The 23473-nt window shown below is 42.8% G+C and overlaps 1 protein-coding gene across 5 annotated transcripts in view; it reads right to left on the bottom strand.

The window, feature by feature from the left end:
* Positions 1 to 23473, bottom strand: part of NFATC1 (nuclear factor of activated T cells 1) — a 401790-nt gene that overhangs the window by 342987 nt on the left and 35330 nt on the right. For all 5 annotated transcript variants that reach the window (XM_078687571.1, XM_078687573.1, XM_078687570.1 and 2 more), the window contains exon 2: positions 134 to 1235. In XM_078687571.1, coding sequence (XP_078543697.1) covers positions 134 to 1235 — 1102 coding nt within the window. The remainder of the gene's footprint in view (positions 1 to 133; positions 1236 to 23473) is intronic.

Below are 23473 nucleotides of genomic sequence, written 5' to 3'. Positions count from 1 at the left end.
GGTAAAGATAAGGGAGGAAGACTGTAAGTGGTACTTCAAGATATTTGTGGTTAAACTATGACAAACTGGAATATATATTAACAGTAGACTTCATACCTCAGGGCCAAAGGGATGTACTTGTTGAAAGACTTACCTCATATAAGATGTGGGAGAGATGTTCTTTGGCTTGGCCCACTGGTACGGATGCTGTGGCACAGAGAGATACTGATCACAGAGATTTCCTTTCCGGATGTGCTGGAAGTTGGCATATTCTTCTGGGGACAAGTCGGCTGTTGGCGATATGGTCCCATGATCGTCACCCAAAGGTTCCAGCTTCAGTGCCATTGATGGCGTGTGGTCTATGGTTGTCTTACGGGTCTTGATAGGAATCCCATCATTCATGTCTATTGTGCCGTCAGTCGTCAGGGCATTTATAGCTGCAACAATGGCTGAGCTAGTGTACTGGTTAGTATTACCCAGCCACGTCTCGTCAGTGACGCTTACTCGAGGGGAATTTTGAGGAGAGGGGGTGGGAGAGTGGTGCGGGGAGTATGAGGCTTGCCTTCCATTGAGGCTGTACTTCCGCTTGTTGCAGGGAGATGATGGGCGTGAGTTATGGGCTGTAAGCCAGTTTTCCTCAGTGACGCTCGTTCTTGGAGACGTATTTGGAGAATGCCTCGGTGATCCCAAGATGGTGCAGGCCACCATGCCCCGCTGATAGCCCTCTTCTGGATCGGTGGTCTTGGGAGAGACGCATGGCGACTGCCAGGGTGATGTCTGGGGTGAGGTGTAAGGAAATGAGTAGTTGGATTCAAAAGAGGAAGCTTCTGAATTGCAGCTTCTAGAAGACAAGCTGCTTGCCGGACTCAAGCAAGTGGGGTCTCTGTATGACTCTGCATTCGGCAAGTTCAAAGTGGCCGTTGATGGCGTGCGTTTATTGTTTGGGATAGCCTCCTCAACCTCAGTATTATGAAAAAACTGACTGTTATTGGAATGCATTCCCAAGTACGATGTTATTTCGATTCGGGGGCTTTCTAAGGCAGGAGGTCCATTGGGCCTGATGGTGGGTGTCAGGTAGTATCCAGAGTTGCTGTTGCTAGTATGTTCCCCATACCCAGAAGGATGACTTGCAGATGGGTCTATTGAAATGACTGGATTGGATGACTGAAGGCCATGGCATGGAGTTGATAATGAAGAAATCGCCACGCCAAGAGGCAGGCCAGCACAGACATTCGCAGATGCATAATTATAGTGTTCTGGAATGAGAAAAACAAAAGGAATGGTATGAGATGTTGCACGATGAAACAATGAAATATTTTGTCAGGATCCCAACCACATCGCTGAACTCAAACTGCATCCCAAAAGAGGAAGAAATCTGCTGCAACATTCTGCGTCTCACACGCCAAAGCCTCTATTCTTGGTGCCCCATCAAGCTAGTGCGCAGGCTGAAGATGAAAATGAAACACTAGGATCCACCCTCCACCCTCCTCATCCAAGTCATCACACAAAAAAGGGAATACCAATAAAACAATAATTTCTACACTGGTAGTATGGGCATGCAAAAACGTCCATCAAACTATTCAAGCCTTCCCAGATCTACTCCCTTTGTGGAACATACTGGTGAAGTTCCAGTCCCACGTGCCTCCAGCTCTAGCCTACCCTATGTAACTTAAATCCCTATAGATTCTCTGCATACAGCTAATGAGGTAGGCATGCTTTTGTTAGGTACCCTGCAATAGGCTTTACTGAGCTTCATCACTGTCCCAGGCATGCTGCACCATCCAACAAAGCGTGGGAAAATAAATAACTCAGCATTAGTATATTAGAGAATTCCTATACTTTCAGCACATGGACTGTTCCCTTGTACTCGGGGGTTCACAAAGTAGTGTATGACACGCCTATTCAAATTTGTTTCACCCGCTTCCTATGATAAGGCTGTCACTGGCATTAGCCGTGAATATGGATCCACAAAGAATGTTTTGCAGCTCCTATGACCGGTTGACAGGCTGTGTCTCTGACAGATTGCCTCCCCCTGCCTGACCATTTAGTGCCGGGACACTGCCGTTGGTGGTAGCCAAGCGTTCTACAAATGTTGTGGTATGGTATGGTATGGTATTGATAGAGAATTAGTTTGCTCTATTCTAGAAGACACTGGGAAGAATGTCTGGGATACCTTTGATTTTGAGGTTCCACAGGACTTCACACTGTCCCCCACTTACATGCAAAGTATTTATCAGGCTTTATGCTTCCCTTTGAAACATCGTGGTTGTTTTGTGTTTCTAGTCTAAGGATATCTCCCAGAGGATCACTAGTTTGGACAAGGCTGCAAAGTTACCCTCAATCCTCTTCAGGAATGAGAGGGCCCAGAAGGGGAGGATGTAGTGACAGGTAACACATGAACACAATCAAAGGCTTTGGGCATAGCCTGCCACATCTCTTGATAAAGACTGGTCCTCAAGGCGTTGATAAGTGGGCGCACCTTCTTGAGGCATGATGGGCAAGTTGAAAGTTAGACCTTGTAAATAACCTTTCAGGAGCATCAGGCAGTTACGGGTGATCAAGATATGCTGTGTATAAATGGCCTTGCCAACGGAATAAGAGATGGAGGCAGTGGAAGAAGGAAGGGTAAGAGGCTGACCAATAGGGTGCTGAGTGTGAAGTCCATGGCACCAGTGGCGTAAAAAGACCCCGCAGCCCCAGCAGTGCGGGTGCCCCCCCAGCTTCTGGGGCCCCCCTCAGTACAGTTCACTGGTCTGAGAGCTCGTGAGTGAGTCCGAGGCGGGCCCTTCTTGTACTTTGCAGGAGGGCCCCCTCAGATGTTGTTACGACGCTGCATGGCAAGGGGCCACTTCAGCAGCAATCCTAGTGGAGCACAGACTTTGCAGGCACAAGAAGCAGATTCCTTCCACTGGCTGCTGAGATGGCCGTCTGTGAGGTGCCTCTGGACATATGTGGGGAGTCTCAGTTTCTGTGCACGTGGGCGCCTGACCTATGAAGCAGCTCTCAGGAAGCCTCCATAACTGTGTGTACCAGCAATCCCATAGGAGATGTTGGCTGTGACTCTGGTGAGCCTGCTTTGAGACCTTTGAGACCTGTGTCTGCTTGGGTCCAGACACCCTTTGAGGGTGTCGGGACCAGGGGTGTCTCTACTGTTCATGCAGCAGGTGCAGTAGTACCAGGGCCCAGAACCCTGAGGGGAACACTGAACCCTTACAATGCTGCATGCCATTTAACTAGTAAACCTCCGTGGTGGGGGTTGCCATGTGAGGTGTCAGTCTGATTTACAATACACTGCCTATACTCCCTAGTTCAAAAACGTGGGAAGCACTTCCACCAAAAAATGAGCTACAATTAGCTGCTTGTTTGTGCTTTTTTTCACCACTCCTGTGACTCTATAGTGGAGAGATACTGCTCTGACTAGCATGGGGCATATTATCAAGCAAAGGGCGTTAAAAATGATCACCGTTTTAGCGGCAGAAAACTGCCACTAAAGCGGCGATAATGGGCTTGATAATATGGCCTTGTGAATTCCAATAGCAACCCATGTTCTGGTGTGAACATGAACTTCTATTGGAATTCTCCAGGGCATATTATCAAGCCCATTATCGCTGCTTTAGCGGCAGTTTTCTGCCGCTAAAATTGAGATACTTTTAACGCCCTGCTTGATAATATGCCCCTTAGTTCTTGCAAATAACTAGCAAAAACCGAAGGCCACCCTTTAGTGTTAAACTCTTCATACTTAGTGTGATGCTTGCAGGGGCTTAGTAGCTTCAGGGCGGTGTAACCCCCCCTATCAGAGAATACATGCACATACATAAAAGTCGTAATTTTCTTTCAGATATGAACAGCAATCAAAACATAAGACGTACTCGATTGGTTGGCTACCCATAACGTCCACAGTGTGACTTCTTAATCTCCTCTGTACCAGACTTAGGGGCATATTAGCAAGAACCTCGTTAAAATTATCGCAGTTTTAGCGTCCGGAAACTGGCGCTAAAACGGCGATAATGGGCTTGCTAATATGCGTTATAGAATTCCAATAGAAGCCCAGGTTAGATGTCCTGAACATCTAACCTGGACTTTTATTGGAATTCTATAAAGCATATTAGCAAGCCCATTATCGCCGTTTTAGCTGCAGTTTCCTGCCGCTGAAACAGCGATAATTGTAACGAGGTTCTTGCTAATATGTCCCCTAATTCTTGAAAGAATTGCATGGGTTTCCCTTTTGCCGAGAGAGTCTAAGTAAGCATTTTGTAAACGTGCCAGCGCCCTCACTTTTCTGCCAGTATCCAACTAGCAGTCCAGTCCCACGTTTTCTTCTTCATACTACTTTCTGTAGTGTCCTGCGAGATACATTCTAGTGTCCCACAGGAAGTTGTCATTCCAGCCACTCCCTCGAGGCTGGGCACACTGCACCCCCACACCCATCTATCACAGGTGCCACGAGTGACGTGGCCCCGTCAATAAAAGGGCCCAAGTGCGCGTGCTCGCGGCCAGTTACCGCTATGTATTTCTTAGTGTCTGTGGCCATCATTTGCGTGATGTGGGCCTGAGGCCCAACACCACACCTTCTAGGTGAAAATTAAAAACGTGGCACAAGAAACCCCCCTTGACTCCTCATCTGAATCACCTGTTCAGTTAGTACATAGAAGTGGGAGCCCCTGGGAGGGGGAGAAAGGGAAACGGATGGAGGCTAAAGACAGTAAACAAAACAATTTGATTTTATAGTCTTTCTGGAGAAGATGAGCTGCCAGGCGGCCTGGAAAAACTTTATTCAAAGCAGCTGGCGAGGCCAGCTTCGTACGCCCTTCTAAATTTAGGCACCCCGGGCCTGGGCCCAGCTCGCCCGTGCCAAAAGCAGGCTGCGCCTACATGTTATGTTTTATGTTGTAACATCCAGTGAAGAGCTTCAGATAACAACAAATACCACTTCTGAAGCGTTCATCCTTTAATAGGAGAAAAGATGTGTCCCATTGATCACGCAAATCTGCCAAATCCATGTCATAGAAAGACATCGACGTCGCTGCGTCAAGGAAATTCACAAAAACAAGTCATCATAACTCATGTTCAGTTTTGCTTGTGAGCTCAGATATGCCAACAGAAAACAGGTAAATACAGCTGTAAAAGGGGCTTTTCAAGGGGTAGCCAAGGGTGCATTGAGTATGTTGTGTAAGGTCACTGGCAGAACGTGTGTGTGAGAGAGTTGGGCATACTTGGGCCTCTTTGCCTTGTCAACAAAACATCTAGGACAAGCAAGGAGATTGACAGCATATTTATTCTATCTGGAATTACTAGGAGTCACATAGATCAAACTTCATCACATTTTCATAAAGGCTTTTAACAGAGCATACATCTTAGAAAGATGTCAAGTCCCAAACCCGGAAGACAAGAATATTATACCTCAGCAAAGTAAAATAAATAAAGTAAAACTAAACACTGTGCCCATGACAGTCAATGATACTATAGAAAATGACGCGTTGACTACAAGAGTCATCAGGTGAGACCATAAGCACTAGTCCGCTGGAGTAAGATTGTCCTGTCTGCTGCACCCTCACCCAGCCATTGCGAGCCTTAAATGTATGGCTCACACTATTAACACTAATGGTGGCCTAGGGGGTATGAGCCATGATTGTTCTTATCCTGAATGAGCAAAACTTAACACATTATTCATGGCTTTTACAGATGTCCCTAAACTGTGAATGAACTAGAAAATAAGGCATTTTATGTTACGTTATGTAATAACCTGCTGATTCCCAATACATATCTTACAATTGTGCCTTATGTTCTGATATTTTTGTATGAATATTTTCAACAATGTGAAGCTTTGGAGCTGCTTGTTGCAAGAGCAGCTAGTTGCTGTGCAATACGACTGTTGTAAAAGCCTGTAAGAGTCATTGACTGGAGCAATATTTTTTCTAAGATTACGCCACAAGGCCCTTGAAGTTCTTATCTGCTATTGCATTGTACAGCCACAGCGGTGTAACTGATATACTCAGGGGCAAATTCACAACTTCATTTGACAGTATGTTTTGTAGGACTAAAATAGTCCAACTAACATACTACATAATGTTATTCACAGACATATGTGTAGAGATTCCGCCTCTGCCTCTCCTATCTTTTTCTCTATGGAGATCTTTGCCCTGACTGCGGAGTCTCCGCTCAGGTAAGTATATGTCTTTGTAGCAAAAATGGGAGGGATGGGGGCGTGGCTGGAAAAAGGTAAATACTAATAAATAAAGAGGAATGGTAAAGGGAGGAGTAAGAAGGAGTTGATGAAAGGACTTGCACCTACCCACAGAAGAGTAAGGCCGTTGCTATTCACAAACTGCACTTATAAAGTTACTACAGTCAAAACGGACCCAATCCAGCAAGTCACGCATCTTACATGGACAACCACTGGTACTGCAAACCGTCCCATAATAAATAATGGAGGTAGGGACATAAAATAGAACTCCATAAGAAATAATGTTAAACTAAAGTAAATAATTTAAACTATTTCAAAATATAAATATATGTAATTTAATGTTTACAAATTACATAAAAGGAAAACATAGTTAAAATATTGTACTAACCTGTTATCATTTCAAAATTCATGTAAGATTCATTTTTACTAAAATATAATTAAAATAGTTTTAATTATTTATATATATATATATATACCTTTTCATTTAAATTAAATAAATATCCTATTCAAAATTAAGTTAATAGTCTTGTGCCATTTTTTTTAGGCTGTACCAGATGTAAAATATTTGTACTCGTTTTAAAGTTTAAGAAACGTTTAAAATGTTTACTTTACCATGGGTAGCTTATGGTACAGATGTTTTATTTTCACATTTTAAAAAATTATTAAAATATGTTTAATTCAAATACTATATTTAATTCAAATACTTTTTAAGACATATGTATACATCTAAAAAAAATCACATTAAATTATTTTAATTCATCATTATTTCCTATGGGGTTTTTCTCTGTTTTATTTTTATATTTTTTTAAACAAATCAAATGTATACATATTTTAATAAAAATCAAAATATATTATTTTAATTTGGATTTGGGGTCAATTTAAGGACCCTGCACAATTACTTTCTATGGGAGGGTGTATCAGTGGTTGGCCATGTGTGGTGCTGTACTTTCTACTTCTCTTTTTAGCTGTTGTGTCATTCTCATAGATTTTGCTCCACCCCCATTTCAGGAGGTGCAGATGCACAAGTCTACACTTTTGAGTACTTTTACACTAATAAATAGTGAATAGCAAAAAGTGAAAAAGTAACCTTACAGGCGTAAATTACTCACAAGTGTAATTTCCCTTTGTGATTAGCCCATACAGTGTCTTGGGGTAAGGATAACTGGTGCAACAGACTATGTAAAATTGGTCTACAGTGAAACAAAAAATACAGAAAGACAAAAATACATAAGTGGTTTAAGAATGAGCATGAAAAGTTCAGATACGATTTCAGAAGCCAATAAAGTTATGACATGGTACCAAAACTCTAGCAGGCAATACAAGAGATATGAGCTAAAGGAGCAGAGATATACAAGACAAAAATGCTAGACACAGAAAAGAGTGCAGATAGTTTGTAGATAAACAGCACAGAAAAAAAGTAAAAAAAATAAAGACTAATGAAAAGAAAGGCGAGTTGACAAAAATTTAAAACAACAATATGCCAAATAATTGAAGGACCTGAAAAAATAAGCCTGGCAAAAACAATTACAAGCAGGCCCTAATTATGAGTTCTTTTATGAGGCTGGCATCTGGAGTAACTCTGCATTACCGGAGTTACTGGTACACCCTGTATCAATAACTTCATGGGGATTGAAACCCTCTTTCAGTGACTCTAGAGGGGTGGAAGTAATGAAAGATAAATCCGGGTACAGAGAATAAGACCCTGCTTCTTGTTTTTAGTTTGAATTTATCACATATATTTGGTTAAATCAAATTGTACTAGGTACAAAGGTGCAAGTTGAGTCAAACAAAACACTCCATCTCACCTCGCATCTCATGAAGACCTGGCAAATAAGCTAGATGTAACCTCCTTGTATTATAAATTTACAAACGCATGCCTTTACACTTTTGATACAATATATTGCTTCAATGGTAAGCCATTCACCAAAGATGTGACAATGCTCCTCTCACTTTAACCCTTAGATTCAGTTGACCATTTCCAGTAAAGAAGATGTGGCTTGGTGGAAAAGTTATTGTTTGTGGAACCAAGCCACCTGAGTTCTGACCTCTACAAGTAGCCAAAGTGTGCCATCCTGGATAAATCACTTTCAGCCTTTATCTTAGTTACCATGGGCCAAGAGTAAGAAACCAAGCAATGCTAAAATATGGAGCAGCCGCACCCTAGAAGTGTCTTCCAAAGAGGAACTCCTAGTAAAATATTATTTATGCTTGTTAAGGCTTAAATTAAAAAAGTAAGTGCACCAATTAAGCTTTTCTTCTTACTAATGTTTTATACTAAAATGGACGTTCTCAAGAATGGTTGCTCTATGCAGAGGACTTTTGGTTTGCTTAACCAATCTCGTTTGCCCACATTTTTCAACACCAGAGGATCTATTCAGAATCAAGAACCATTTAGGAAAGGAAAAAAAGTAAGATTTGGAAATTTGCAACGTACAATAAAAAAAGACAAGTTTCAGTATTGTTGTGAGACTCCATACTGCCTGTAAATCTGCTGCACTCGACACAGACAGGCAGATCATATTAAAAAACAGCAACTCAAGAATGTTTTAATAATTTTGTCAACAGAGAACTATAATCCGCATAGAGAGATGGAAGAAAGAAAATGCAAAAACACTTGGGGAACACTTTATTTTCTGTAGTACTAACATCAGAGGGTAAACACTAAGAAAAACCTGATGAAAATAGAAATGTAGAAAATGGCTTCCAAATCCCTAGCACTTCCGCTGAGGAGAGAGCAGTCGTTCACACATACTTGTACAATCTTCCCTCATGAAGCGCCACTTTCATCAATTGTTTGCTTCCATCTATCCCAATGGGCCATCATGCCCTCTTGGTGACAGCCTTCCCTTGCCAGGCAAGCTGAGATCCGGAATGGCTTCTGCTAATTACTGTGTCAGCTATTCCCCATCAGGAGCCATTCCCCATGGGGTCAGGCAAGCTCCTGCCTTGAGGCTCCCAACCATGGTGAAGCACAACGGTTGCTGGCTAGGCCTCTGTTGTCTAGCATCCCTGCCTGCTTCCATCTGCGCCATCAGAGCAGGGAATCCCTTCGCAATATGCACTTGCTTTATGTGGCTCATCAGACCTCACCTCAATATCATAGGTCATGGTGTTTTAGATTGGCACCATGATACTAGCATCTCAGGTCGCTCACTATCACTCCCCGGTTTATCCACCCAAAACACTTTGAGATCGCGATCTTCTGTCAGCTTTTAAGGAGGAAATATCCCAGTCAAAATTCACCTCGCTGTTGGACTGCTATTTGTTTACTATGCCCACCGAATTATTCAACACTAATATCTCACTCTGTATGCCCCACCTCCAGCAGTCGGACACTACAGTTCTGTTTTATGAAGTGTTTCTTATAATTCCAACTTTAAATATCAATCTAGATCTATAGAACGCAAACAAAAACAATGCAGACTAGATCTCTCCAGAGAAGTACCATGTACCCAAACAGGAGGATCTTCACAGTTTTCCGAAAGGGTGGATCTATTGCATATGTCTAATGTCTCCTTGTAGAGACTTCCACAGCTACCTCACAATTGCCACACAAAAAAAAGAATACCCAAATGCTACACTTCTAACTTCTACACCAACTAGCGCTCAAATTTGCAATGGGCAGATGATTAAACTGCCATCAGTGCTACATAATTTGCAACATATGGACGTTATTGGTCAGTTTAGGAAGTTTGGAACGAAAGGAGAATGAATCAATTTCTGAGCAAATATATTTACTTTATTAACCTGGTGAACTTATAATAGCTCCCAAACTAACCTGGCCTATCTTAAGATCCGTGCTTTGAGCAGTAGTCACCCCTAGCATCATTCTCTTAAAAATAATGGCTATTGCAAAACAAGCTGAGTGCTGACACCCACCGTGGATTAGCCCCACATTAGCAAAATTGATATTAATGCTAAGGGGTCTATTACGATGTTGGGCGGACAAAGTCTGCCCACCACCGCAATGAGAAAAGGAACCGCCCGCCATAGGTGCAGCGGTCCTGCCCTTCAAATTAGGATGCGCCCTTTTGTACATTGCGGCAAGCGATGTGAGCAGCACCCGCCGCAATGTAAAAAATGCATGTAGTGCATTTGCATGCACAACGGACAGGCACCGCGCGGTGCCTGCCTCCTTGTGCATGCAAATGCAGGGGGGTACCATAGGTACCCCCATGTGCACCCCCCAACATTCTGGGGGCCCACTACAGGCCTCCAACAGCGAAAACAGCATGCCTTTCCATGGCAGCATTGAGGCTTCTCTCCACCGGCATCCTGATTTGGTTGGTAGCGTCTTACAGACACCGCCACCATATTGTGGCAGTTTTCCACCCGGTCAACGCGTCGACCAACCGAAAAGCGGCGGACGGTCTTCCCGTCCGCCGTGGACCCCCAGCCATCCTAATGTGGCGGGGTTAATCATGGACGGAAGGCGGGCAGGGGCGATTCGCCCGCCATCCTAATAGGCCCCTAAGTATGAATCTGAATACTTCTAAAGCAAAGCATCCTCACAGAGAGTTGAGTGCCCATTTAGCCTCACACCCTCCATAATGGGCATCTTTCGGTTCACTTCTCTTCAAATGTGGGTGGGCAGTGTGCAACCCACATGCCCATAATTAATTCTAGAGCTAGATAAGCAACTTTATGTAATACAATAACCAGAATGTCACCTGAGGGCAAAATGGTATCCTAAATATCGTTTACAAAAATATCGCCCTATGAAAACATCTACACCCAATGGGAAGATATTTTAGCATATAATATTTAGGACACAATACAACTGTCAGATGAAAATTTTGCCAACAATTTTCTGACATACAGACCTGAATTTGGGATGCAAGAGAAGAGTAATAAACGATTGATCCACTTTACTGTACTGAGAGAGCAGGTAAGGGGACTCTAAACTCTAACAAATACAACAGAAGACTTTCTTGTGCACCCTCACCAATCACAAGAGAGCGAGTCGGCTCTGTGAGTTCTAGCTCACTGTGGCCAACTGCATTGCTCTGAAGACCAGGGGCCCTATTACACATAGGGTGCATGTTACCTGTTTGCACCATGGAGCGCCTTAAAAACAGGTGTGTCGAGCGCAAGCAGGGAAAGTGCGCCCTATTACATTGAATGCACTGCCCCCAGGGCAGCTTCAAAGCGGTGCTGTCCTGGAGGCAGCGTATTCAAGTGAAATACGGAGCCGCTTTGAAGCCCACTGTGCAGGCGGCATCCTGCCTGCTCTTTCAAGAGGGGAAAAGGATCCCCTTACAGGCGGGTGCAGTGAGTGACTACACCCGCCTGCAATAAGATGTCTGGGCGCACTGACAATGCACCACCTTTTAGGTGTTGCACTGTCAGTGCGCCTCCTGTCAGCTTCTATGCCCTGCGCTCATGTCTATAATATGATGTGGGTGCAGAGGCAAAGGGATTCCCTCACTTGCATAGGATCTTGCCCCCATGCAAATGAGATAACACCCTCTGGTGATAGTACTGGAATTACATGCGCACCAGCGCTATCTGTATTACAGAAAGGGTTACACAATCGTCCCTTTCTGCCCTTTCTGTAATACCCAAGTGCTGGACGCACAAAGAAGGCACTCATAGCCACAACCCCCCCCCCCACCCCACGGCCCCAGATTTATAGATCCTGGAAAAGCATCCTCAGTTGTCAATCCTTCGTTTATTGGTAAATCAAGTACTATAATTTGTTTGTAAGATAGTCAAACCCATTATTTACATTGCTTAGAAATGGAAGGAGTGAGCATGAAGCACTATCTGAATACAGGCTATATTTACCCTCTCTGTCTGCTAAGTACAAACCATTTACCCATCGGATGCGGGTTACGGGGCGGTTTTTGTGCAATAACTAAAGTCAAACCAATAAGCACTAAGAAACATGCCTGCTACAATTAGAAAGTGAAGAAAAATGTGTTCTCATACTTTCTGGAGCAGCCTCCTACGTGGCTCCTGCTTAGGTGGAAAAGTTACAACTTTTCAATCTTGAATTGGCCTGTGCTGCTGCTGCCCATGTCGCACCTTATCAGAATATCTTTTTGAAATGCTAGAACATCTTTTCACAACCAGAAAGCCAAAATGATTGCCTTTATCGATGGTTGTGTACATAGTGCTAAGCAGTGCTTAATACTGCAATTCGCCTGTTGCTAGTAACTTCCTAAAGTGCGCTGCCTTTTTTTTTGTTATAAGTTGCGCAAACAGCTGACAGTGGCTGAATGTTGACGCTACGCCAGCAGATGATTCGCTCTCTGCATATGGTTATTGTTGCAACAATAAAACCAAATGTATACATAAATTGCTCTGGCCAGGATCAATGGTGACCACAAATATTAGTTCCAAGGTAATAACTAGTTAAACAACACCTCCACAACATGGTCCACATTGTTCTAAGAATGTGGAACCCCCCCCCCCCCACCCCAGAAAGAACAAAAAGCCTAGTTTGTCTGAAGAGACTTCGAAGAAGATACTGCAATACAATGATCTATGTATGACTGCATCCAGTCGGGAACTATCCAATAGGAATGCACAGATGATCCTAACATAACCAGTGCTTGGAATGCGCCGGTAGCTGCAGGTGGTGAGTATCAGCAGTCAGTATTTGGGAATAGGAACCTCTTTTTAATCCTCAGACACTGACAAATAAATATAAGAAAACAGAGACAAAGTTAGAAAGCGGGGATAAAGAACGACCCACGAGTGTGAGATAAAAAGGCAGGAATTGGAAGCGCACTGTGATGGAAGAAAGAGGCAAGGAGTGGAATTAAGTCTAGGCAGCCTTGGCATTCCTGCACTTATTTTTGACAAAAATGGCACTCCGCATAACTAATACTAGGACGTTTAAAATATTGAGCCCGAGCCAAAAAAAAGTCTATAAGAATAGAACAGCAAAAAGAAGAGTGCTTTGCAAAAATAAGTGCATTCTTAAAAGTTTCTTGGACGGAACCTTCACTGTCCATGTTATTAAATTATATTTGTAGAGATCGCTATGACCGAGGCTTCTTGCCACTACAGAGATGAAGTAAGTCAACATAACTCTGAAAAATCTCCTTTGAGCCATTACGAGAAAAGTCAAGTTTTCAGGGTTTTTTTTTTTAATTTCCAAAGAGAGGACTGAACATGCACTGTAAAAGGATAAAAGAATGAACAAGTGCTGCATACATACAGGAGGATCCTAAGGTTAATTTACTTTAGTATATAGTCCTTGGAAATAGTACAGTCATTGTTCATACAAGAAGTACCTGTATTTGTGCACAAGATCAGAAATCAATTTAAAAATATGGACGTCTTTAAACCAATGGCCAATATCCATTTAACACCCTTTACTAAGTGACACGAGGAAATTTTATTTTTGGCCGGAGCACCACATATACTGAAATCACAGCAGCAAGGTGCAAAAGGAGGCAAATGGTTCAAAGTAACATCAGTAGTGGCTGAACTCCATGGAGACTAAAAAAATATATACTTTTCAGGCATATACAGAAATTGTGATTGTAAAAGGAAGGTGAAAATAGATTCTGAGCTGGGCCTTCAACAAAATAGGGTACAAAAGATCATACACACTGGCACTGAAGGAAGGTAATTTCCTCCCCACAAATCCCACGTTATCTGCTTGTAGTTTTATATAACACTGATGGGCTATGGGTGGGGGCAGGGTCTCGCTACTCAGTTTTTAGACTAAAATGTAATTCAAACATGCCTGAGCCACCCGATGTACATTATACAGTGATATGCATCTGCAATGGTTCAGAATGAGACTTACAGAAGGAAAATGCTAGCTTTAAGGGACCTTCTATTCTGCCAATGCCTCCCATTCACAGACCAACCATAGTACAACCATAACGTTACTACATCGCGAAACAACTACGTTAACCGTGAACGACTATGTCAACTGTGAATAGCACCACTACTTGCCGATCCCAGGCTTAGCTCTCTTGCAGTGCTAAAATAGGTGCTGAAAATAGCAATAGAGATAGTTAAAGGAGTAGTTCCATGCTGAACGTAACAAGTGAGCCTGTCAAACGAGTATGACCCTTTTGTAAGTTTTCTCCTACTGGAATTTCGTTTGAAAATGGGACAAAAAAATTATTTTATAGGGCAATTTTCAAAATATTATTCCAATATATTTTAAAGGTAGTTCTGAGATTAAACACATTGAAATGAAGGCATACTTCAGTGCCCTGCACAGCACACAGGAGCCTCATTTTTCGCAACATGTTTGTGGCTTTAAGACAGCTGTGTGCCTTCCATCATGACCTCTTCCAGAGCTGCGTGAGCTAACTATCCCGCCCTTAAAGTAATGAGGGGCAGTCCAACCATGCTATTAGGTCACACAGCTGACGTGAATATTACTTCACACCAAAGGTGGTCGGTAACTCTAATATGGATCACTTCTGTGACAAACATCCTCACTAACAAACAGTAGCCACACCCACCCACCACCTGAGAGTGGAAAACACAGAGCACTCCTCTCCATACATTCTTACTGATCCCTCTCCTCGACCTACCCCTAAATAATATGTATATCGAAAACTGACTCTTTAACCTGTCAAAATATCACAGTAGAATGCTGTGAAGGTAAATATAAGCATATATGTATAGGTTTACTATATTTAGAGCACATATATGTACCTTAACAATATGTACATCGTCCAGCTAGCTGGACCCGTATTTCACGTCCCTGTTTGCACGAAGGTGCGTTTTTAAATTGGTGTGCCAGGTGAAAAGAGGGATAGTGCACCCTATTTCAAATAATACGCTGCTCGAAGGGCAGCCGCAAACTTACGCTGCTCTCGAAATACAAAACGGCTAAGTGAAGCAGCTGCTCTTTCTTTCTTTGTGCAGGCAGCACCTGTCTGCACTTTAAAGAGGGGACAGATTTCCCTGCAGGTGGGTGTAGTGCGTGGCCACCTGCAGGGACATGTCTGGATGGTTCATGGAACCCCTCTCAATTTTCGAAAAGGCTGCCCTCAGGGAGAACACTGACAGTGCACCAACATTTTGTGGCGCACTGTCAGTGCCCCTACTAATAGCCTGTTTGAATCTGCACCCCTGTCTCTCAAGATAGTGCTGGTGCGACATGCGCGGGAACACTATCAGTATTACAGGAGGGGTCGCACAAGCGCCTGTAGCCCATGCCATGATATCATTGTGCCTCGGGGCGCACACACTGCACAATATGGACCCTGGAGAAGCTCAGAATCATAAGTCTGTGCATACGGGGAACAGCGTTTACAATGCAACTTTTACAACGAAGTACCTTTACGACGCAACCATTACAACGCAACTTTTACAACGACTTGCGCTGGGGGGCGCTCTAGGATAGGGAATAGTTTTAATTTACTATCCAACACCTTCCCTACTATCCACGGGGACTGGAGTTGAAATAGTAAATTAAACTATTCACTATCCAGCGAACCCCAACGCAAGTCGTTGTAGCGACTTGCGTTGTAAAACTTGCGTCGTAAAGGCATGCGTTGTAAAAGCATGCGCTGAAGCGTCATACATCCGTGCATACATATAAATACTTATCTTCACTGTAATATAGTAGTTAGCATTTTTTACACAATATTTTGGCAGGTCAATATTAAAAACTCAATATTCTCACATACAAATGATATGAGACTGCCAGCCAGCCTTACACACACCTCCAAAACACACATCTGAAAGATGTAACTTCAACCAACACGTTGCTTTATCCATGCACTAAAAACAGACTGGGTACTTGCTCGACCAAACAAATAGTGTCTTCGGGCCTTGTCAAGAGGCAGGAAAGTTTGATAGAAATGCTACAATACATTAATATGCAATACTGGTGTCGCCTATTCGGCTTCCTGGCGCTGATACTCATACCGCTGTGGAACCCCTCCTGGCTTTCCCTGTGAAGTGTCCACTCCTGGGCACCCCCAAGGTGAAGCCAGGCATCCTTAGCGCTATTGGGGCCGGTGTGGAGGCTAAGCAAGCTATTGCCCAGAGTTGCAGCGTGGGGCCCGTGATTCGAATAGGCACCGAGGCGAGAATTAACAGGTCCGAGGAAATTGCGCCCGAGGCCCCGCCGAGGCGGGAATCGAACCCTGGTCCCTGGCCAGAACTCTGCATCAGGGTCTGCTGCTCTAACCATTGAGCCACACTCCTCCATGAGTCAGGAGCTTGGAAGCGTTATTAAAAAAAATTGTCATGGGAATGGTAGTAAATTCAGGAAGAACATGTCATCAGAAGCAGATTATTTAGTCCTCCTCTCACAACTGTTCAGCAGATGTACCAGAAGTTTCCTTGGAAAGGTAATGAAGTTAACAGATCACTGAATTAAACAAATGGAGTTCAAAGTCCAAGGAGATTGGATATAGATTTGGGCCTTGAATATTTGAGGTCGGGTAAGGGTTGGGAAGGTAAGGGACTTACAGAGCCTGGGGATTTGAGTGCTTGTCAGGCCTGTGAATTGATACATTTAAAACCTCATAAATAGTCTGAAAAATATGTCAGTCAATTCATGCAATGTAGGGCGGCACAGAGGATCTGTAACACTTAGCGAACATGGGTAAGCCTGGAGACTATGCAGTTTGTGTGTGCATAAAGAGCAGATAGAAATGGGGAAACAGGGTGTGCTTGGCGGATTCTGACATCAAATGTTGTGTCCAGTTACAATAAAACATATAGTCAGTCAGGCAGAAAAAAATTATTTCGAACACGTTTGTTCAAAAAAGTGCTACACAAAACAATACTCTTACAGACATCAAATAACATAATGCAACTCTTTAGATGAAATAAGACTAAATACCTCAAACACATACAACTTTAAATACTCTTTTATATAATATTATAGATGGGTAAGAGAAAAATGACTTAGAAATATAGATGGGTAACAGTGGATAACAAGGATGTTTTTTTTATCGATTCTGAGTGACAACAAATAGACAATGAGATGGCTCACATTTCTGTTTCAGATCAACCTGAAATATTTCTGTCAGAGCTGGTCAACTGAGACCTGAGATTGACAGAGACTATGGCGACTGGTGCAGTCACAGCACTGCCTGTTTATTCTCACCGCTCTCGGGTCTTTTGAGAAGTGGAAAATTGTGGGTGAGACTGCCAAACAAATTTCTGCTGCCTCATTCGGGTCTCCACAGACCAAAGTGAGGCAGGCACTTCGCCGGATGGCATTACCACAGTGGCAAACTACTTTTGTTTCCCACAGTTATTACTTCACAGCAGTCAATAAGTGGGTTTCGATAGTTATTCAAGCTTATTGCACCCTAGAAGAGCTATACATACCAAAGCTGATATATCACAGACCATATGGCGTTATTGCTCTTGGTGGGCGGGGCGGAAGGAAATAAGGTGCTGCGTTCCTAGAGCAGACCCCTCCTGGTTGGGGGAGTGGAGGAGAACAGAAATGATGAGTGAAGGCAAACAGCCGCACGCTGTAAGAAGGTAGGCTTTCAGAGGTTGCGGCTGCAAGGAGGAAGTTTAAAATGCCAATGTACACAGGGAGTATTTAGAGCAGACACAAGAGCAGCTCTTTCATCCCCCAAAGCTCTTACATCACCTCTAAATTACCAGACTGAAACCAGCCAGCAGGACTGCAAGGGAACTAACCATGCCTCTGTTGGGCAATGGCCTTCAAGCTGCAAGGCTGCTCCCGACATACCACCTTGGATTGAAAGGCTCAGACAAGAAGTGGGTATCTGACATTTTCCAAACTATGTTTTAAATTTAAAAAATGTAGTTCAGTACTTTGGAGGATGACAGTGTCACCAAACTTTGTTTTTCATGCAAAAGGGGTTATAAAGTAAAAAGACTATTATTTTTCTAGGAAAATTACAATTGTTCTGCCAAGTGCACAAAGACCATCCTCCTGGCATGTGACTTTTGGAAGGCCTTTTTCCTGTCGTCTAAAGTGTGCCTCCTTTACGGAGTACAAACTGAGGCGGCATGATGTGCAAAATAACAATGGATTGGGATGCGGCCCAAGTGATTACCAGTGGCTGAGGTTAATTCAAGCATTCCATCCATGACTTTTTGGTATAATTCACACACATAATCACTTGTTTTGCATTCTACAGTGTGTTGCCCTAGGTGGTATGTATGGGTCTGCCCAAATGTGGGTCCCGGGAATGCTGGGCCACTGGACAAAGGCTATACCTGGCTGATGAGCCCTAAAGAGGACGAAACCAGAGCTTGAATGCTTGTGTTCCGGTTGAGACAGGACCTGGCAGTTTGGGCTGGCCTGTTGCCATTGGAGCAGGGTCAAAACAGATTTACAAATGGCTGGGTCCAAACTGAGGTGGCTTGGTGTGCAAAATAATTATGGATTGGGATATGACCAGAGTGCTTACCAGTGGCTGAGATTAATTCAAGCATTCCATCCATGACTTTTTGGTATAATTCCTTCGTCGAGGCAGGGAGAGATCATTTTGAACACCCAAAGCAGTTGCAATGAAACTTCTAATCTGGCTACACTCTTGCGTACCATGGACCTGCCCAGACCTGTCCTCAGCACTGCCGTGCTTAAGTCCAAGGTGAAGATATGTTTGTGTATTTTCTAAATCATTAAAAAGTTGATAACAGAAACGTTAGAATTGATTGGTCAACACTTGACAATAAAATGGAACTGAGTTGCTAAAACAGCCTAAGTAGAAGAGAGCTTTCACAATACCCAGTTTGATGCTTAAGTAGCACATTCAGTTCAGGTTTTTATGCTGGATGCTGGGACTTGTAGCCATGCTTGACTCTTCATAAAACAAGAGGACATGTATGAAAATTTAGGATAAAATCCTGCACTGGATGAGCTACTCACGCTTGGAACTTTGGAGCGGGTAAGAGTCTATGCAGTTTTAAAGGAAAATATAAACACTGCTTTTATTTTGTACCAGCACATAATGGCAATAAAATCCTTTGAAAAATATAATAAAAATACTTTGGAAATGATTTGCTTCTTTTCTAACTCGGTGAGTTCTAAAGAAGTGTTTTGTTACTGTTCTCCTGTAACCCTATGCAGAGCTGTATTACTGTACACACAACTATGTAGGGTGCACACGTCTGTTATTGTACAGTGCTAAGCTGCCACATTTGTGATACTGTACACTCATTATATTATCTACAGTACCCATAAGAATGGATATCCTCGATCCTGCTAGTCACAGATGCACCAGACGGCCTTACAGAGACACTTGGCCACATGCCTCTAAAATATTTGTCGATTTATATACTCTTTTTGAATGAGGACTCTTGCTTTGCCCATGTCAGTGTTATATGGAAGCTGACTGCTGGTTGTGCTTCTACAGGTTTAGCACAGTGGTTACGATTGAGGTTCCAGGATGGAAATAGTAGGATTATGTTACTAAAGACCTTTACCCTCAGTCACCTTTTTGAAACGCTTAATGGCCTAGGTTCAATTCACAGTGAAGGGAAAGGCTTGCTTCACCACAGAGCTCTCATCAGAGTCCGATCTCTGCATGCATCCATGAATGCGAGTGTCCTTTGAAAGTAAGAGTTTGGGCCTTGGATGCATGACCTAACTTATCCGCATGTCGAATTGGGGTTCACTTGAGCATAAACAGCCATGATATATTTTTTAGGTGATTTTGCAAGAATGATATAGGTAACATATTTACTTATACGGGATTCAGTCAGTCTTCTTCCTCCATTTGGTTTGTTATTAGGTCATTTACATTTTTCTTCGACTCAAAGCTGCATACAGAATGGGAAGAAGGGTAAGTCCACTTCAGGTATTGGTTAACTTCAGCTTTAAATGATGGCTATCTGCTCTTTCACATGGAGTCCATCCACATACAAAGAAGTTCCCTTCCGTGCTGGAGATTACCAAGGGAATGCTTGTTTTTTTTAGACCGGAAAAAATCATTGTCTTTTGCAGCGTTTCAATTTTTTTTTATCATGGTGAGGAATCAGCAGCTCCCCAAAAATAATGCTTTAAAAAACATGACAAGACAAAATAAAACAAGAATTAACACCACCAAAACACAAGCAACTAACACAGACATGCCGGATTTGCCAATGTTTGTTTCTGGCTGCATGTACTGGTGTCTTGTGAATGGTACCACGCTATATTGTCTGGCAAAAGTGCTTTCAATTTTTACCCTTCAAGATGCAAGAACAAGGACCTGCCTGGAGAGCTTGTGCCATGCGCTGCTTCTAGAGCATAGATTAGAATCCGGACAGGACAGGCAGAATGTAGACTGCCCAATGCTTCCTTCACTGCATCATACAGGGATTAGCATTCACAAAATGTGTCTCCAAGACAGAAGATAAATCCCCTTTCTGCTCAATAAGTCGTTGCCTTTGGCAAGGGAAAGTCTATAAAATGCTGATTCTTTCAGTGCTGTGCATGACATACTTTACTCCACCCTCACACAATAAGGAAATAAGGTGGGGCAGGTTCTACCACGCTCAGTAGAACAAATTGCTCACAGTAACTTTCTAGGAGCAGAAACACAAAAATACATACGTTGCGCGAAATACGAAGCACAAAGTCTGGCCTGTCCTTCCTCAAGTAGGAAAATTGCAAAGATTATAACAAAAAAATCATGAGTGGGAGACAAAATAGAATGTTTTGGCATCACGTAATTTGATTGGATAAGACTGAGGGGTAAAGAGTAGCTAGCATAGAGTAGCTAGCATGGTACACAGCAAGGCCAACTTGCACAAAAAGTGCATCTAAACAGATTTTAACATTTGTGCTTGGCTGGAAAAACTACAAAAGATGATTATATCTCAGCATTAGAAAACCTTACTATGAACAGAACCAAAAGCAACACAATTGTCCATGAAAGATCACTGATGTTGAGTCTATGTGCACTTGGTAGTCCATACCGCCTTAAAGCCAGTCTTCAAACTGGTCAGATCCTGACACCTGACGACAAAATAAAGATTAAAGAGTTGCCAACTCCAGTGACGATACATGGAAATGAAACATGGATATTTAATTAACTATTTTAGGGCAATTTCTTGATAACTTTCACTAACTTCCTGCCCTGTTATTCTCAGAAGGACAGTCCCCCAATCCCTACAAATGTTGTCTTGATTATCCACTCTACAGTTAGTTAGCCCCAATCCATTTGCGCGGAGTCCACTGTCTATGTAAATTATTCCTATTTAAGTTCACTGTGTGTAAATCTATTTTATTTCAGTACCCTGTACATCTTGAAAATCTAGTGTTGTGGAACAACAATGGACAATGTGATCTTTTACTTTTTGATAAATAACTAAGCCTGAAATGTGGCACACATTACACAATTCCTCCTTCTTACAAGGGTTTATTTGGACTAGGGGACCTCACTAACCATAGAAGAAGCATCTAAAACTCAGTCTAGTTTATTCAAAGAACAAGGCCAAATTGAAGGTCCCTTCTCCTCTTGTATATGCGTTACCACCAAGCCCATTTGAGTATTTTCTGCACATGTAAGTGGTCAGTAACTTTACTAAACACATCTAGAACATTTATTGTGCATCCCCAGCAGTACTTGATTGTTCATCATTGATTTTACCCCAAACTATGCTCTCCAACAAAAAGAAAAGGTATAAAAGAAGCTGCGTTCCATGTGGGTATCGGAGGATGTGGGGCACTCAATGAATAAAGCACTAGGCTCTGAAAAAGGAATTCGCTAAATGCAATTTAGCGATTACATAGGCGATTGCTTGAACTGCATAAGGAAGTTCATTTCACCTTTTTCCAAACTACCATACCAATTGGCCCTGTTATAGCTAATTTAACTATATGTTGTACATGAAGCCTATCTTCGCCCTGATAAAATAAATGGATATTTCTGGTACGCTGACTCTGCCTACCCTTACTGCCAGCTGACAAAGGGAGACCTCCTACACATGCTTTGGACCTGTCCCAGCTTACATTACTGGCAGGAAGTAGTAGACCATGTGAAGCACTGCACTGACAGAACACTCATTGTTACATGGAAGATAGTAAGCATTTTAGGGTTATATCATAGGGGTACGAAATACTAAGTCAAACCTAGAGTAATTGACTTAGGGCTACTTTTCGGCAAAAGACTAATAGACTAATTACCCGCAGCTGGAAATCACCTGACTGCCCCCCCCTCCCCCCCATATCACAGCCTGGCTGTGATCAATCACTAACTAGATGCAGGTGGAAAGCACCGCTCTACATAGAGAAGACAATTTGGGACCCCGGAAATACCATATTGCTACGTATTGAGACGCTCTATTGACAGACTTACACGCTGAAGTACCTGAGGGCACCATAGCCCACAGCGTCCATTCGTAGAGAGGCGACAAAGTGGAGGAGGGGGACTGTAATGCATCTCCTGATGCTGTGGAGGACACCACTATTAGCTGGCATCCACCATGCACTGACACTTAATAGCACAGCGGTAGTTGTAGACATGGAAGTATGAACTCACCTAGGTACATGTACATGAAACATGTACATGAAACATTGAACGATGGAGAGATGGGATTTGTTGATAAGGCCAATATGATTTAGGTAACTACATAATAGGTTTATGTTAGTATTATACCAGTTTGAAGTAAATATTGCTCATCATTTGTACCAATACAACACTACTAAAAGTTACATCATTGCGCTGTTAACATTTTTGCATTTATTGACTTCATTCTGCAGAGCACCACAGACTGTACGAACCATACCACCAGTGTATGTAATATGACTCTGCTTATCTATATGATGAAAAACAATACAACAGAATTAAACAAAAAAATGATTAACGAGGTGGGAAAAGGCACCATGACCCACTTGGCGCAGAGACAGCTTCCCCGGGAACACACACACACACAGCCGCACCCGAGCACTTCACAGGTCTTCAAAATACCATTTGCATGTTAATGAGGCTTTGGTGTTGTTTCACGCCTTCAAAGAGACCCTGCAGCTCCACTCTGCCTATTGCTTAAAGTGTCAGCCCCCTCCCGAAATGTGGCTCTAGTTGCGCCTCTGCTTAAAGTCCATATGCAAGTCCACACCCCAGTTAGGCTCTACAATACCACAGGGATGTAACAAGGGAGGCGCCATTCCATTCATGAACGAACATTCTGAGTTTCCCCAGTGTTATGGAAAATGAAAGAGAAGAAATAACTTTATTTCCACCACAACCACTTTCAATGCGCCAACTTTGTTCTTGAAGCTAGACGCTTTCAATGTGCAACATTTTTTACTGCAACCTTCAATGAGATCTTAGGAAAGCTTTGCAACTTCTCTAAGTTCTGTACCACATTTACAGACAGAAGATGACCCTCACAACAATTTATATCGTACAAAGTAAACTTGTGGGGGGCGTGGCAAGGGCGTGCAGACCTTTG

Source organism: Lissotriton helveticus, chromosome 4_1, assembly GCF_964261635.1.
Source record: "Lissotriton helveticus chromosome 4_1, aLisHel1.1, whole genome shotgun sequence".
Classification (NCBI taxonomy): domain Eukaryota; kingdom Metazoa; phylum Chordata; class Amphibia; order Caudata; family Salamandridae; genus Lissotriton; species Lissotriton helveticus.
The sequence above is the reverse complement of the archived record's forward strand: the minus strand, read 5'-3'. Positions and strand labels throughout refer to the sequence as shown.